This window comes from Phragmites australis, chromosome 24, assembly GCF_958298935.1.
Source record: "Phragmites australis chromosome 24, lpPhrAust1.1, whole genome shotgun sequence".
In the NCBI taxonomy this organism is placed as follows: domain Eukaryota; kingdom Viridiplantae; phylum Streptophyta; class Magnoliopsida; order Poales; family Poaceae; genus Phragmites; species Phragmites australis.
In genome coordinates, this window is record NC_084944.1 from 1,886,249 (window position 1) to 1,903,664 (window position 17,416).

Sequence of the window (17,416 nt, forward strand, 5' to 3'; positions counted from 1 at the left end):
TGGGTGCTAAGGGCTGTTGATTGGCAGATGGGAACATTACTACGAGCTTGGTAACAATATAAATATAAATATTTTTAAAAAACAAATGTGAGTCTGACAAATGGGCCATGTGTCCTCGAAACTACTTAAATCCAATAGTTTAGTAGGATCCAACCACTATTTTTCAGGGTTGACTCTGCTCCCATCACGCGCTATACGTCCATGCATGTTCCTGAAGCAAGCGTAACCTTGCCCAATTTTTGTAGACATACACTTCCATTCCACGCCTGATAAAATAAAAATAAATCACCAATGTCTCCTACGACATGACCACTATCCACGGCCAAACCAGACGCAAGACAACACATTCTTTTGCATCTCGTCGCCTCATCTTTCAGCTTGGTGCCAAAGTTAGAGGAGCCTTTCAGAGCAGAGACAAAGTTGACACAGGAGCATTTCAAGGGATAGATTTCAGAAGAAATCTGCAGAGCCGGCTCCGATGCATGGCAAGGAGATCACACTGGCTTAGGAATCAAATCGGCGCCAGGAAAGGTGAGAATGGCCAATCTTTTCCTTGCCAATTGCCATCTTTAGCCCCCTTTCGTTCCCTCTTTGCAGCAGCCGAAATTTTGCACTGCAAAAGGCGTGCTTGTTTCTTTCTATGTTTGCAATCTCGTCTCTTGGAGATGATGAGAAGAATGGTATGCGACAATGCACAATTTCGATTTTTTTTGGGTTCTGCATCTAAAGAAGGTTCAAAAGCAAAAGCATCTGAATCTTTAGGCATTCTTTTCCTCTCTCGTCTTTTCAATTGCTCTGCATCTTTATCTGCATGACACGATATAGTCATGGTTTAGTATCAAGTCGCCTCGCAATCACCTCAAAAGCAGCAGCGAAAACTGATGTTTAGACAACATTGTCGCAAGCACAATAACTTTGAAAAATGCCACTGCTTAAACTAGTATGAGACAAAGCAGTTCAAATTTAAACCTGCGAATTATCTCTGGTTTAGTGCACCGGATTCTCCCGTTTCGATGGATTTGTCGCGTCCATTGCAACAGTTAAGCGAGGTCTTTATAAACCCCTCTCGTGCTGCGTTGTTTTGCGCAGTGCTGAACTGAACCGAAAGGGACGCGACGGTGACGGTGAAGGCGGGAAGCTAAGAAGCGAGCCGAGAACCGCCATGGACAGCGGCAGCTCGTTGGTCTCGGTGTCCGACGAGAGCTCGGAGGCGGCGGCGGGGGAGCACGGCGGGTGCTGCTCGTCGTCGACGCGGAGCCTCGTCGATGCCGCGGGCAACCTCAGCCGCACCGTCTCCGACGTGTCAACGTCCTTCTCAGAGCAGTGCAGCAGCGTTGACCACAGCGGCCCGTTCGAGCCGGCTGCCGCCGTGGCCAAGCTGATCGGCCGGTCCCCGGCGTCCGCCGCCGCGTCGCTCAGCCGGCTCAGCATGAAGCCCCGCGCAGACGTGCTCGACCGGCGCTCCACCGACGACGGTACGTGCCGCGGCGCGACGCCGATTCTAGATGCAGGTCGATCCTCCGTGTTGCGTTGCGTCATTGATTAACACGAACTCGACCTGGAACGCGCAGAGCTGGAGCTGGTGAAGGAGAGGTTCTCGAAGCTCCTGCTCGGCGAGGACATGTCCGGCGGCGGCAAGGGCGTCTGCACCGCCGTGGCCATCTCCAATGCCATCACTAACCTCTACGGTACGCACGCACGGCACGGCGACGTTGACAAGATTCCTAAGAATCTCGTGTTCCGGCATCTTGATCGTCCGTTCAATCGTTGTCGCAGCGACAGTGTTCGGGAGCTGCCACAAGCTGGAGCCGCTGCCGGCGGGGAAGAAGTCGATGTGGATGAGAGAGATGGACTGCCTCCTCTCCGTCTGCGACTACATCGTCGAGTTCTACCCTTCCACGCAGGCGCTGCCCGACGGAACCAAAGTTGAGGTGCTGATCTGCAATCCATCCATGGATTAACTCGTTCTTGCAAGATTCAGTTCCAAGAAACCATGCCTCTGTTTGCATTGACTAGACTGATCGACCAGCGATTGCTCCATCCATTCGCGCAGGTCATGGCGACCAGGCCAAGGTCGGACATTTACATCAACCTACCTGCGCTCGAGAAGCTCGACGCCATGCTCATTGTAAGATTTCAATCATTAGTGCATTGATACATGATCTCAATCACCAATGATTCAAGCATGTGCATTTGTTCAGGACATACTGGACAGCTTCCAGAAGGCGGAGTTCTGGTACGCGGACGCCGGGACGAGGTCGTTCGGCTCGGTCACCTCGTCGTCGTCCACGATGTCGTCGTCATTCCGGAAGTCGACTCTCAGGAACGAAGAAAAGTGGTGGCTGCCAGTCCCCTGCGTCCTGGACACCGGCCTCTCAGAGAAGGCGCGCAAGGACCTTCAGCAGAAGCGCGACTGCGCCAACCAGATCCACAAGGCCGCCGTCTCCATTAACAGCGGCGTCCTCAGCGACATGGAGGTGCCCGAGTCCTTCATGGCCGTCCTCCCAAAGGTACAGAGACATCCCAATGGAACAGTAGCACCCAGATCTCCCTCTCTCTCTTTCTCTCTCATGCTGAAATCTTTGGCTACTCCTGGGATTGCAGAGTGGGAGGGCAAGCGTGGGGGACTCGGTGTACCGCGCCATGCTGGGCGCGGACAAGTTCTCGCCGGACTACCTGCTCGACACGCTCGACATCTCCTCGGAGCACGACGCGCTGGCGATGGCCGACCGGGTGGAGGCGGCCATGTACGTGTGGCGGCGCAAGGCGAGTGCGAGCCACAGCAAGGCCCCGTGGAGCAAGATCAAGGAGCTTGCGGCGGACGACGACGACAAGAACGTGGCGCTGGCGAGCCGGGCCGAGAGCCTCCTTCTCTGCCTCAAGCACCGGTTCCCCGGCTTGTCGCAGACCACCCTGGACACCAGCAAGATCCAGTATAACAAGGTAATCGCACAAGATCACATTGCCGTTTCATGTTCTTTTGATCAAAATTCATGAGTTCTTGGCAGAGTAATGCGCACACTTAATCCTATGTGCATTGCAAATCTGCAATATAATTCTGATCAGATGGTGAACCGACATTTGTGCAGGATGTTGGGCAAGCAATCCTGGAGAGCTACTCAAGGGTGTTGGAGAGCTTGGCGTTCAACATCGTTTCATGGATCGACGACGTTATTTTCGTCGATAAGTCGATTAGGAAACAATGAGTGACAACCTGAAGTCCTGAACTGTTCTTCAGTCTGGACTGAAGCTTCCCAGCAAAGGGTTTTAGATCACTCTGTTGGTGAAGTTGCAAGAGTAAAATAACAGTACAGGTAGTACGGTGATTTTGCTGACCTAGAGGAATTGTAAGCTGTAGCTTGCAAGAATGCAGGGTAATGTCTGACCAACAGTGGCTGTATGTATGAAGTACTTTTTTGGTGTGTTTTCCTCTCCTTTCATTTTGTACTCTTACTAGCTTACCAGAGCACAGTAGCATTGGTGAAAGGGATTAGAATGTGTGGTAGCTAGGACCGACTAAAAACTTGTAATATATTATCGACAAATGATCTGATCTTGCATGTTCAAATATCATGCTTTGTGCAGTCCAAAAATATCCACAAAATCATCTAGTTCAGTCCGACTGTTAGGTTCAGATGATTCTTTTCTCAAGAACACAGTGAATGGAGGTTTGAATTTAGGTTGTACAATTTATCCAGATAAGTGAAATGGAACACGTGTTGAGGATCAAATGTAGAAGAGAACTGCAAATGTAATTGACTGATGAAAAGTAAAGGGGGAGGAAATTAAGATAAAAAAAAATCTGCGATGGCAGTTCCTTACTACATGATAACTCCAGCTGAATGTTAATGTATGGAACAGAGAAAAATTTAGATACATCTTCCCAGGACCTACTAATCGAGACTTCTATTTAACTGAAGATGGCATAAATACAAGGGGCTAAAGTGAAACTTAGATATACGAAGACAACAATATCGAAATGCTGATCCATCTAGTGACCATGTCAGCCAAAGGTGAAAGATTAGAGCGAAGTTCTCTTTTTGGGGCTTGAGCAACTTCATTTTCATGTTGCTTAGAGCAATGTGATTTCTTTTATATCCTGAGACCTATCAGACTACCACAATGTTCCTATCATGTAAATGACTCAGTTTTGGCATAATTAGAACAATAGATATCATAAGGAATTAACATGCAAACTCTCAGATGATGGTTACCTTTGTTTAAGAAAAATAATGCTTGCATTGAATCATCGTGAAGATGATAATGGAGCAGTTTATGGCCCCAGTCATCTATATATGATCAGCATCCACACCGAATGGAAATTCTCAGTTGAAATCACCATAACATAACAATATATAAATATAGGAAAACTGAAAGAGAATGAGTGAAGACAATGGCGAAGAAAATTGAGTTGAAGATGCATATTGCAAGATTAATGATCATGTTTAAAAGAGATAATTTATCATTCCAAAATCCCTGAGTTGGACCGCAACATTTCAACATGGGTATGGGTAAACACTAATGCTAAGTGACCATGTTTAAAATAGATGGTTCATCTTGCTAAAATCTCTAAGCTCACATCAAAATAGTAAGGGAAATGAATATGTGTTTATGAAAATAAATGTGATTTTAGTAAGGGAACAAACATGTTAGACTTAGACAACAGACAACACATTCTGGAGGGTTAACATATTCTCTTAGCTTGCCAGTAGTTGATGACAACATAGAGTACAAAATAATTATAGTAGATACATTTAATGGTACAAAACACAACAAGTAAACAATTATGAGAAAAGTGAGGATGGGATTGAAAAAGCTATATGGATACTCAAGGCACTAAGAATAGTATTTCAAGCTAGTTTTTTTTATATAACCAAATATACTGTAGGTGTTTAGTTTTAAGCAAACATCAATCATATAGTTATTTGATAGTGAGAGAGCATGACAACAACTTTCAAATGTTAAGTAGGGTGTGCTTACTTGAGTTTGAGTACTACAGAAAATAAACGACACTCAAGTGTGACTGAAAGTAAATAATCAAAAGAGGTCTATATTCTGAAAGAAATCAAACTGCTATCTGAATCTAATTAACTTTAATAACATAAGCAAAAAATCTTCAGAAATTAAGTGCAGATAAGAACTCAGTAGAGAAAGCAAAGTAATCGTCAAGGATGTTTCTTCAAGTGAGGGATCTAAAGGCATTAACTTTGACCATCACCGAAGCACAAAGGTTATTTCTTTTGTCTATCTGGTGCAAATAGCAAGTGACCAACCACATCAAGCCCTTGATTTGTGACTGAACTCCACATTATGACACTATCACATCACCAATCACCAATTTAAACTTCTACTGCTACGAAGTATGCAACCTAAACAACCTTGAGGGATTTTTTTCCGATATCGGTGGAGGAGCACTACGAACGGATCTAGAAACAGAGACATCCCCGGGGGAGATTTGCGCTGCAGCAATAGTGCCTTGGGGTTGGAGAATGAGGTTGCATCGTCGCATCGATTGACGTGGCCCGGGTGGGGGAGAGGCAGGGGAGATCTGAGGCGATGAAGAGCTGGAGAAGGAGATTCTCAGCGGCAGATATCCTGGGGGAATGGTGAGGGGAGAGCCAGAAAAGGCGAGGCGGTCGTCGCCGTCGTCAGACGGGAAGGGGAAGCCAGGAGTGTGAAGTAGAGTAGACGCAAACGAGGGACTATTTTGCAAATATTAAGGGGCTATTTGTAAAATATCAGATCACGATTAATAATTGCGATCCATTTTAGGGGGGTTTATGAAAATATCACGATCCAAATAAGGGGCTAAGATGCAATTATTGACCACAGTCAACTAAGGCGAGCTAGCGGTGTTCGTTGGATCTGACATTCGCGGTCTAGATCTAGCTATAGCCCAAACAACAATACGGTTTCAAACTCATGTCTCCTCGCCGGTGCCCTACGCCCGACGTCAATGGCGAGCCCGCAGGAGAGGGGGCTTTCGCAGCTTGCATTCTGAGTGGAGAAGCTTGGGAGTCGAGTGAGGGGAGGAGATCTAGAGGCGCATGAATGTTAGGTACTCCTCGCTGTGGCTCGACGTATGGGACGAAGCTGTGCTGTGGAATACCGGTGGCTGATACTCCCACGCCTCTAGTCCCGTAGCGTCGCGTCGTCGCCCATGGCGAGGCCGATTTCCAGAATCTGAAGGCCCTCTCTCTCTCTCTCTCTCTCTCTCTCTCTCTCTCTCTCTCTCTCTCCGTGTGTGTGTGTGTGTGATGCTGAAATCTTTGGCTAATCATGTGTCGTAGAGTAGGAGGGAGAGCAAATGTCATGCCATGATGGGCGCGGACAAGTTCTCGCTGGCTACCTGCTCAACATGCACCCTGAACGTCTCGTCGGGAGCATCCAGAGCTACTTCATGTGCTTGTACCTACATGTCTGTAATGTCTACTAACTGGATGTCTGAACTACTACTTGTAGCGCACTGCATTGTTTCTACTGATCTAGCCAGCTAGCCGGCAGATTCCTCCGGCCTCCTGTCGATACGATCAAGCAGTGCTGACCGGTAGATTTCACTGGCCTTCCGATATATGATCAAGGATATTCAAGGAGCTAGCAGGCTGTCCAAAGTGAAAAGGTTTAGGTTTCTGAAGCTGCTGACATCCTGATGGATAACATTGAGCAGGTAATATATTTTTTTAACAGAGATTACATCGGTTTTTATTGAAAGACAATAACTAGGTTCAAAGCAACAACAAAAAGGAAAAGGAAAAAAACAAATGAGAACAAGCTAGCTACTGGGGTTACCAACAAACCAGAGAGCTCAACATTGTTTAGAGCTAGAATGATAGAAAAACAGGCTATCCTATTACACATTATGATTAAAAGGCACCATGTCAAATATCGCAAATATCATAGACTAGCCCATCTACATGAGCGAAGCCCCACAACCACTCTTGGACCTGAGATGAAGCATTGTCCACCTTAAGCCTATCGTCTTCTCTGAGTAGGATGCTCTATTTCTGTACGAACGATACAACGAGGATCATAACTTCAGCAGGCTTGTTGGGGAACTTTTTTTCAATCACCATGGTGCTCCTTATCCTCCACAAATCCCAAGAAATACTTGCAAAAAGGAAATGCCCTAGTTTTTGAGAGATCTTGAACTCTTTCGAAAGCCAGCTTGCCCATAAGTCAGCTATCAAAGTAGAGAGTCCATTCCAACCAAAGTTATCTCTCAAAGAACCCCAAAAAATTTATGCCAACACACATCCAAAGAAGATATGATTAACATCCTTAGACCTATCACACAGACAATATTTCATACTCCCTTTCCAACCCTTCTTCTTTAGGGAGGTGTTCACTTAGGAGTTTGTTATGTAACATCTGCCATAAAAGACATTAATTCTGAGGGGTATTTTGCAGGTCCAGATTTCCTTAGCCTCCTTGCTAGATGCATACTCAAAAGTAAGAAACCTGTATAATGATTTGGTGGTAAATCTCCTTGATGTATTCAGAGCCCAAGCCACTTCGTCTTCATTATCATTTATCTGAATATTATGTAGCTTGTGCATCAGCTCTTTCCATTGGAGCAGATCACTTTTAGTAAACTTCTTTTAAACTAAACCTCCCACTCATTATTAACCCAACATTCAAAGACTAAAGAATCCGGATTAGCACACAGGCCAAATAAGTTAGGAAATTGGATTTTCAATAGAGCCTCTCCCAACCACACATCTCTCCAGAAAAAATTTTTGTTACCTTTATTCACTTTATATACAGATCCCGTTGAAATAAGTGCCCAACCTTATGTAAGCCCTACCAAAACTAAGATGTGTCTCTTTGCCTGGAGGTAAAGAAATTACCATATTGTATGTATTTGGCTATGAGAAGTTTATACCAGATGTCCTCAAAGCTAGAACAAATCTTCCAAATCCATTTTATAAGCAAGAACTCATTCATAACCGATGTGTTTAAAATGACAAGACCACCATAGTCTGTACTGCTTGATGTTATTGACCTCCTTGACCTTAGATATCAATATTATAACCCTATAATTAAGTCTTTTCAAATCCAACCTCCCTACATGTAGGTCATTAACATGTCAAAAATATCCTTTTGACACAATTACAGATGACCTTATCTCCTGGTATATCCTTGATTGATTTGTGCATCTTGTTCAGTTCGTGAAGATCACCATATTTACTTATGTCAAAACCAACACAACTTTTTCCATCATCAGTTCAGTTTGGTCTTTATTCAGTGACATACCTGTGTCAGACAAGTACCGAAACTAAGGGGATTTGGTAAAATTGCTGGGGTCTTTTCTCTTGCACGGTCCTGGTCCCAGGCAGCTAGGCGCGCGCAGGAGATGGCACCAGAACAAGAAGATCGTGCTGTTCATCGTCGCCGTCATCGTGGTACTGATCATCATCATAATCCTGTTAGCTTGCCATGGCTTCAAATGCCGCTGAAGCAGGATTGCTGGCTGTCCATGGATGGAATGGAAATATGTCCCGGCCCGTCAACAACTCTCCAGCATGTTTTGGATACGTTAATTCACTATGCAGCATTGCAGCATGTTGTCGCGGAATCTTTCCTCTCTTTTTTTCGTACTGATATGCCCTCCCAGTATTGCATAGCTGCATGGATTAGACCCCTGGTTCCTCTCTCGAGAGAAAAAAGGTATAAGGCTATGAGCACACAAATGTACAAAAAACATAGGCTTGTTTTTTAAATGATTTAATAACTTATTTCCCACACAAAATAGACTCTTGAATTTTTGGAAGAACATATGGTGGAATAGATGGGCTAGACCAGAAAAACGGCCCCTTTTGCGAACCCCGGACTATTTATAGATTGGGCCAAGCGGGTTGGATCCATCCCTGCAAAAAAAAAAAGCCCCACTGCTACCTTCTCCACTTGATTTTTTAATTTTTAAATAATAAATTGTAAATATAAGACTACTAATGCTACCGGTTGCTATTTCAACGGGGCGATATGTTTAAAATAAAAAATATTACGTTTCAATACTCTCAAAAATTAAAACACTATTAAGTTTGTCATAAAAATTTATATGGTGTAGAGAATGTTGTCATCTTGCTCTCAAAAATATAACTTGTATAATGAGGAAAACCGACAAATTTTAGAGATCCTAAAATCTATCTTTTTTATTTCTCATTATAAAATAATTTTTTGAGTTGAATTTTTTTAAGGGCTAGATGTAGCATTCTATATACTATGGATTTTTTTTAAAAAAAATCATAACTATTTTGAAAGTATTTTAAGTTTAAGAGTCTTGAAACATAATATTTTTTAAGTCTAATTTATATTTTTTTAAAACAGACACATATATTTATATTTTTTTGAAAATAAAAGAAATTCTCTCTCTTCAGTCTTCACTCGGCCGCCACTATTTGGCTCCTCCGTTTCGATCTCGCGTCCTCGTGGAAACAAGGCAGCGAAACTGAGCGGAGCAACTCCTCGTCTCCAATTCGCTGCATCGCAAAGGCGGGTTAGTGGATCGATCCCCTACATCCTCCAATGCGCTTACTCCTCTCGCAGCTGTTGAGTTGGTTAGGGGTTTCGAATCGGCGCGGCATTTCGGCCTACCGGCCTCGGTTCGTCTGTGTGGTGCGTCCGTGAGGAGATTCGGGGAGATTTTCGGTTCCTGGAGGTCGGTTCTCTGTTCGTTTGTGTAAATTTTTAATCCGATGTTCGCGGGCTCAAATCTCTCGGGGAATCACGTAGCATTTGGCAAGGATGATCGAGTTGCTTCGTTATTTTTTTCGGTGGTTTAAACCCAGTTTGGGCGATCGCCTGGTAAATTAGGGTTTAATTAAGTAGTGTGGCGTGGACGCGTGGTGCGGGGAAAATTTATAGGAGATTGAGGATTGTGCAGCGACTAGCGAGCTACAGAGAGAGAGAGAGAGAGAGAGAGAGAGAGATCTCCATGGTTGGAATTTGAAATTTCAAAGTGAACTAGATGCTGTACGTCTGTACCCAATGGCCAGTGGATGACTACTAGCTTGTTCCAACATATCGATGCGTTGGGTTAACTGGTGTTGTCTGTGTACCTAGTGGTTAATGATGCTTTTGATGTTTCATCTGCACTTGATTTGATTCAGTTTGTGTACTTGTTTTTTTTTAAAAAGAATTCCTTTTCCAATAGCTTGGACTCATTAGTGAGATTGATCCTTATACCCTTGGCAATCAGATTAGGGGTAATTATGTTCTCTTGGAAATTTATGTGATTTGTAGGGGCAAAATTTGAGTAATGGGAATGTGTAGGGTAATGCATCTTTTTTGTTGTTTCATTAGTTCCTTCCGTGCTTTGAGTAGCAGCAAATCCATTTTAGTGCAGATGTGAATGGTTAAAAGTTTGTCTATCTAAGACGAATGAAAGTGTCCTATAAGCATGCTGAAAATGTATTATTTCATTAATCATGTATAATTACTTTTGCACATTTACACACAAAACAAACGTATACATTAAGCGGGACCTGATCCCGCTGAAAACTGTATGGCTCACACATATGAACACAAACGCTCAATGGGCAAAAGGAAAATTGCAATGCCCTTTAGACTGCTGTACACTTCGCTGTCCAGAGGCATGGCGTGACAGACTGCCCAACTTCATCCACACAAATTGCACAATTCAAAGATTTGCAGCACTGAAACTTTAGCTTTCATGCATGAGAACGATTTCAGCTGCAGCTACACACTTAGGCTAGTAGATGTCCTCCCAAATTTACATTCACATGCTACCTTCTTAGATCAAACATAGTAGTAGCCCATGTTATTCTGCCGCATAGAAGGGGTTATTGTCAGCGCGAAAACTTCTGTAGCTGTACCTACTGACTATACTCGCCATAAAGCACCACTGTCAAGAGACCTAATCAGAACTTCAAATCCACAAATCAAAGACGGCCTCATCTATCAACTCGTCCAATACAAACTCCCATATTTCCACAATAATCCCTTCAGTTTTTGATCTAATGTTCATCCATGTCTGAACTTCCAAATCCCTCTTAATTATCTGTTCTAATGTACTTGGAAGACTATTTTGGATATACCCGTAAACATATCTATCAACTTCTGTGACGAGGTTTTCTCCTGTTGGAGGTGTCCGTATGTCGTGTTTTAGAAAAGATAACCAAGAAGAGAGTCTAAAATATCTCTCTTGGATCTCTGTTAGAGCTTCACAGATACAATCAAACATAAGCTTCAGATCATCAATTTGATCACCTTGATTCTGTAATTCTTCAAACAAGCAAGGGCTGATTAATTCATCCTCTAGGTACCATACCTCTAAATTTTGTTCTGCACATAATTCTGAGAGCTCCAGTACCAGCTTTATAAAATCCAACCTGACATTCTTGTGCTCCCAAAGGACCTTTACATCTGATTCATAATCTGGGAAATAGGTCCTATGGAGATCTTCATGCAGCTCGCCTGTATGCCATAAAATTTTTAAGTCATACAGATATGTAGACTATCTCCTTTTATCAGTAAATAGAAAAAATGTTAAAATAAGTTGTACCGCTTGGGCTTACATTCTTTAGTATTTATGCAGCCAGGACTGTCAACATCTTCAAAGAATGACTCAAGAACAGATACAGGACTGGGCTTTTCTTGCTTTTCATTGCTTTGCTCAGGAGAACCCTGTGGGATTACTTTGGTTGATGCTCTTGGTTCTGGTGTTTGCAGCTCTTGCTGCTCTAACTTTTCAACTATGCTCTCAGGAGAGTTCAGGGACATTTTAACATGATCTTTTCCTTGTTCTGTTTCTTCTAGTATTTCCTTTAGATGAAACGATGAAACGTTTTAAATAATAATCACAAAACAATGATACACATTTATTTGAGCTTACCTGCTGTGCGTCATCTCTGCCTTGTTCTGCTGAAATGCACTGTGTGTTGCGAATTCTTTCACCACAATCCAATTTACCAATTTCTTCAATATACATGATGTCTGGTTCATCTGTAACATCTCTGGGTCCTATAAAAAATTCTGGTGTTATTTGTATTAAAGAATAAAAATGCACCACACAGAGCATCAACTGAATTACCTTTTTGTGCTTCATTCATGCAATATCCTTCCTGAACTGTATCCTGATCATCAGCTGCTTCACTAGTACAGCATGCAATGCTTCCTAAGTCGTCCTGTGATTGGCTTCTCTCTTGTGTGCATTCTTCTCTCTCAACCTTGCACACAAGGCAAACATCTGTCTCTTCAGGTAAGAGATAAAGGCAGTCCTTTTCCCTCGGCATACTCCTAGGGGTTGACACATTGCAATGAGGGACAGAAAGAATTCCTTCCAAGGACTTTGGGGCTTGAACTGCTGGATAGTTGACAGATCGATCATTATCTTTTAGCATCTCAGATAAATGCCTCTTGGCCTCCTCATAGAAGATAGATGCATCTTTCGGTGCTACTGTTTGACAATTTATTTCACTTATGTTGCCAATTTGTTGCCTTTGCTTGCTGCTGATCAAAGGTCTGATGTCATTCTTAAAATTTGATGCAGATTTGTCTGCCAAGCTCCCTTCCGGGAGATGTATAAAATCCTTCTTAATTGCAATAACAGAATCTTTGAGCCTACGTGGGTCTCTTTGAAGGTCTTCTGCAGGTGCCGCATTTCTTTCTCTTCTACTCCCACCAGTCACAATTCTGAATCTTTTCTTGACTTCCTTAATTGAAAACTTTGAGGCTTCCCTTCCGCTGCATTCAGGAGCATGCGACGCACAAGGTTCTTGATGTAACGATCTTGCACTAGTGGTCGCTTTCTGACCAATTCTTCTTTCTGGATTTGGCTTTAGAATAACTATTTTGCTAACAGTCTGAGCTCCGTTAGTTGTCTCGGGCATCTGTCTTCTATTTGATTTATCCTTCCTCCAGAAGAACATATATTTGCCCTCTTTAGCCTGCTCTTTTGTAGCCAACGGATGCTGATTTGAGCCTCTTCTCCCTCCAACAAAGTTAGTTTGTCCAGGAATTTTATTGGGCTCTAACCCAGCTGTTACCGCCCTGTTTTGGTGCTTTTGGATGTTGTCTACTATATGTGGATTTGGTTTCTGAAGCAGCTTCAGGAAAAGTTCCTTGTTTGAACTTAGTATCTCCAATGCATCCTTGAATTGTTTGGATTGAGCTGCCATGGTGTTAGAAAGACTATTCTGGTCCAATAGCTTTTGATCGTTGCTCTCTTGAGATTGCCCATGATCAATATCGTGAGGAAGATTGTTCAAATCATTGACCTTTTTATAGATTAGGGACTTCAGTGAAGGACACAATTCATTCTTATTCTTGCAATCACCGTGTGGGCATTCATTGTGGCAGCTATAGATTTCACCTAGGAAACTTGCCAGGGCAGATTGAAGATCATATTCTTCAGCATGAGTCAAGACCTCAGAATCCACTGATAAAGACAAAGGTGCAGAGATGCCTGTGTGGTGAAATGAGTTCTCTGTTGGTTTATTTGTATGCTTTGATCTCGCATCAAGAGAGACATCATTTCCCAGGTTAGGTAATCTTCTTTGAACCTCATCATTTGGAATTTTCTTCAATAGCTTTACTTTTCCCAGTTCATCCTCCATAAGGTTTTTGACGCTTGGTTTCTGCGAAGTGCATTCTTCTATGTTCTGAAAAAGACATAGTAAAATGCTCAGATGCATGCATATATTGGAGACAACTATATATTGCGATATAATAGAAAACTTGGCAGCATGCCCACATTGCCCACGAGTAACTGTTGCTGTCAAATGCCATGTTGATGGTCATGTTTCTTTAGTAAGTAGCCACTTAAATAATTAATCGAGCTTCTTCTGAAAATTAAGTCCCTCAAGCACAACACTTAAAGGATGCACTGGCCTAGATAATGAGCATGATTCAGCATCAGTGTGTCACTGCCTCACCGTTGATAAAATACAGATATTCTTACAGTCTTTGCTTGTTTTTTAATACATTCTTTACAGTTAAAATCACAGTGTTAATTAGATTATGATAATCAATAAAAATATGACTAGGTGGGTTTGCTCCTCTAAACACTACTAGCTTAGTTCATGCAACTTACACCATCCTCTTCTATTTCGTCAAAATCCCTCGACCTCTTTGTTGAGTGCCCCCTGTCTGCACAAATACATGGCCCATCATCAGAATAATTGTCCACCAACACCCAAGTTGACAGGAAATTTATACTGTGCAGTTTCTTTCTAAACTATCTTAATGTTTGCCATTGGTTCATTCTAGATCGTACATTAGTTGGAATGCTTGGTCTTATTAAACTTTAGAAAATAATGCAAAGACTGTAGCTGTTGATGAATCAAACTCATGCTGGTGCGCAGGTTGCAGTTCTAAATTGTCAATGTAATTTCCTGAAAGAACCCAATAAATGTAACAAAACAAATGCAAACAAACATATAGTAGTAGACACCTGCTGTCCTCTCGAAAAATAATATAATAGTAGCATTTTTTTTTTTTTGCATTTTCATAGAAAATGAATTGAATTGTTGGAGCGAGAGCATTTGAAGTTCCTAAACATCTTCCACTGGCTTGAAGTGGAAGTCAAATAGCTTTGCCCATACTGTTACAATAACTACTAGTCTACTAGTAAAAAAAAAATCTCAAAACAACTGTGATTAGTGAAGAAAACTCTCATGCGTGTTCGAGAGATTAGTGAAGAAAACTCTCATGCGTGTTCGAGAGATTAGTGAAGAAAACTTACCATTGATCTCCCGGAATGTATGCCTCCCGCTCAATTGCTTGGTATCCAACAATAATTTGGGGTCACGGCGGAAGTAAAGCATGCGCATGAGGCCCCACACACAGCCTACATTGTCCTCGTCTTGTGATGCAGACCGCCTGTGACCTCGTTTTCCCATTTCAGATGATTTGTTCTTTCTGCAGTGGAAATGACCCTTTTGTTTCTTCTATTGATTGCTCAGTTCGTCAGGGAGATCACCACCAGCGGGACCTGATGAACACTGAATGCATAACAAAATTAGCCATCAGCCAGATTCCGATTGGCAAAGAACGCAAATTTCTCTGAAGGAGCCAAGCAGAAGAGCTGAGCTTTTGCAGGAGCGGAGCAAGGGAGATGTAAACAACTGGCCTGGCCATGAGAAACCTTCCATGCCAGGTACTAACTTTCTATTGTCTTTACTCTTGAGAAAATTTCTGTTGAACCAATCCACCCAAGCAATTAAACAGAAGACGAGGGCAAAGGGAACCCCCAAATGAAGACACAGAAAATTTGATGCAACCATATCAAAACATTACTTGGGGTAAAATTTCAAATACCAAATCCCCAACAAACATCAATTCACTTGCCCAAATACAATCATCTATCAGCTACCTCAAGCCACTAGATTGACAAGGATCGAAAAGAAATATTCCATTCAAATCATAGCTAACAGAAAACAGTTGCAAAACCAAGATGCAGACCCAACAGCTGAACCTTCCAAGACTCCATGCATGCCTACCTTCCAAGAGATCATGGAGCGAAGCTTCAACGGCCGGTCTTTCTCTATCTCCCTCCTCTCTCTCTCGGGTGGCAAGTCACAGAGAAGAACACCCATCCAAATCCCTCACAACATCTCCCTGGCCATGTGAATAGGTGTTGGAGCCTGCAGCAGCCCTGAGCGGTCCATCCTTTCGGTGAGGACGAAAGGAATCGCAAGCGTTTCCTCCGCTGTTAGCTAGCCTAATACAAGTCCTGGTCAGAATCAGCTTTGCTTTGCTTGTCTTTTCTTTTGTTTTCCCTCCAATCCTTCTCTCTTGTTCGCTTCGCTTTTCCTTTTTCTTCTATTCTTCTCTCCCCTTCGCTTTGCTTTGTGGAATGCGCGTAGCGCTCCAGGCTATGCCACGGCACTAGAGCAGCCCACCACATCCGGACATGCCATTGTCATCGCACTAGTAGATCAATGGACTTTCGGCTAGTGCGCCAGCCTTTTTCCACTCGCAGAAAAAAGTGGCAATCAAGTTAGAAAAACCGGACCTAACTCCGATTGATGGTTGCGTGTGAGATGGTGGAATTAATCCCACGGGACATACCAGGTAATAACCAGGGAAAAAGATGGGCAGAATGAGAAGGTTTTCGGATAATAATGTTAACATCAATATTTTATGGCCCTTGTGTAGGAAGGGGCAGAAAGAAACCCCTCGTGGCAATTGTCAAATACAACTTCTCCTAGACTGTGCTAGATAGAGTTGCGTGTCAACAACTAGTTACCTGTCTATCACAAACCGCTGGGAAAGAGATACTGCCTCACTTCCAATTCTCAATCAAGAGTAGCTGTCTCGACAAACCACTTGGGTTTGGGGATCTAAGTTCGATTCAGAACTAATTACAAAAATTTTCCAAAGAAATATTCTGACACAGAGACCTTGAATGACAAACAAAGCTTTCAAAACCTCAAGAATGGTAGTCCTATGTGCTTGCTTAAGATATGTCGTTTAGTTATGGGTGGACAGCTATTTTGCCAGAGCCAAGTAGTGTTTACTACTCAGCTTCTGACAAGAGTTAGTGGTCTTGATGGGATCTATGGGCGGGCCTAGCTATTTCCTGCTCCTCACTTTACAACTCGAATCTGATTCAAAAGGCAGCACCGGGCCCATCTGCAAGGGGCCGCACCCACTTGATTTGGTTTATTTTCTAGTAATACTACTGCTAATCTGCTGCATATATACATCCCTTGTGTCCTACGGAAGGGTGTTGAATAATGAATAGTGACATGGATGATGGATCGTGACGCCAACTCGGAGACATCGAGTTCGCTGACGGAGCAGGGGAAACTTTTTGGCCTCATCTTCCTCTTCACGGTTTGGACTTTAGTTGGCCTCACGTACGCTAACAAACCAAATCACGGCTGTTATTTAGTCGCACTTTTGGGACCAAACCGGCCATTGAAAGTCTCCTATGGAGTCATAACTCATAGGACCTGCTTGCTTAATGTGACGCCGTATTTAATTTGGTGTTCGATTAGATATGGGGTTGGGTGGTACTGTACCTACATGCTACAACTCCTTGAGATATTCTCCATCTTTTGCTCTCCAAGTTGGGCAATACTTAAGCCTCTTCAGGACAGCTGGTCGCATCAAACTTTTTTGGCCATTCTTTAATCCTTGTGATCCTTAGGGAGGGATTTCTTAATCCTCATGTTTAGAGTGCATCAATTGAATTCAGACAAGGGAGTAAAGAAATTATCAGGACTGGTAAATTTATTTCTGAGCATGCTTGAGACAGGCACCATCATGGCTGTCCTGCATGGATAGGGTCATAGGGACCTGAATCATGACCATTCGCCACTAGACAAATTCTTGTCCTCGAAGAAAACGGGGCAGTGTTCCCTTGGATTCGATCGATTGCATGCCATGCGTGCTTAGCTTGGGCTTTCGAGCACTGGAGCTCTTCTGATCATGGCGCACGGTTGGGAGG

The 17,416-nt window shown here is 43.1% G+C and overlaps 2 protein-coding genes across 3 annotated transcripts; one reads left to right on the forward strand and one right to left on the reverse strand.

Annotated features, from left to right (window-relative positions):
* Positions 1 to 250: 250 nt before the first annotated feature.
* Positions 251 to 3,568, forward strand: LOC133907528 (rop guanine nucleotide exchange factor 3-like). The gene is made up of 8 exons (XM_062349583.1): positions 251 to 531; positions 1,090 to 1,475; positions 1,572 to 1,688; positions 1,777 to 1,931; positions 2,054 to 2,128; positions 2,202 to 2,510; positions 2,605 to 2,943; positions 3,090 to 3,568. The coding sequence occupies exons 2-8, from the start codon at positions 1,163 to 1,165 to the stop codon at positions 3,204 to 3,206; spliced, it is 1,425 nt and encodes a 474-aa protein (XP_062205567.1). The 5' UTR covers positions 251 to 531; positions 1,090 to 1,162; the 3' UTR covers positions 3,207 to 3,568.
* Positions 3,569 to 10,400: 6,832 nt separating this feature from the next.
* On the reverse strand, positions 10,401 to 15,943 carry LOC133907091 (uncharacterized). 2 transcript variants are annotated; one of them, XM_062349112.1, is made up of 7 exons: positions 15,462 to 15,943; positions 14,705 to 14,963; positions 14,054 to 14,109; positions 12,053 to 13,622; positions 11,855 to 11,982; positions 11,538 to 11,784; positions 10,401 to 11,436 (listed from the first exon to the last, which is right to left on the reverse strand). In XM_062349112.1, exons 2-7 carry the CDS (start codon positions 14,859 to 14,861, stop codon positions 10,889 to 10,891), a joined length of 2,706 nt encoding a protein of 901 aa, XP_062205096.1. In that variant the 5' UTR covers positions 14,862 to 14,963; positions 15,462 to 15,943; the 3' UTR covers positions 10,401 to 10,888. The 2 variants fall into 2 exon arrangements, with proteins under 2 accessions (XP_062205096.1, XP_062205097.1); XM_062349113.1 differs by lacking the exons at positions 14,054 to 14,109; positions 15,462 to 15,943 and having other exon boundaries at positions 14,705 to 14,844.
* Between the last annotated feature and the right edge of the window lie 1,473 nt (positions 15,944 to 17,416).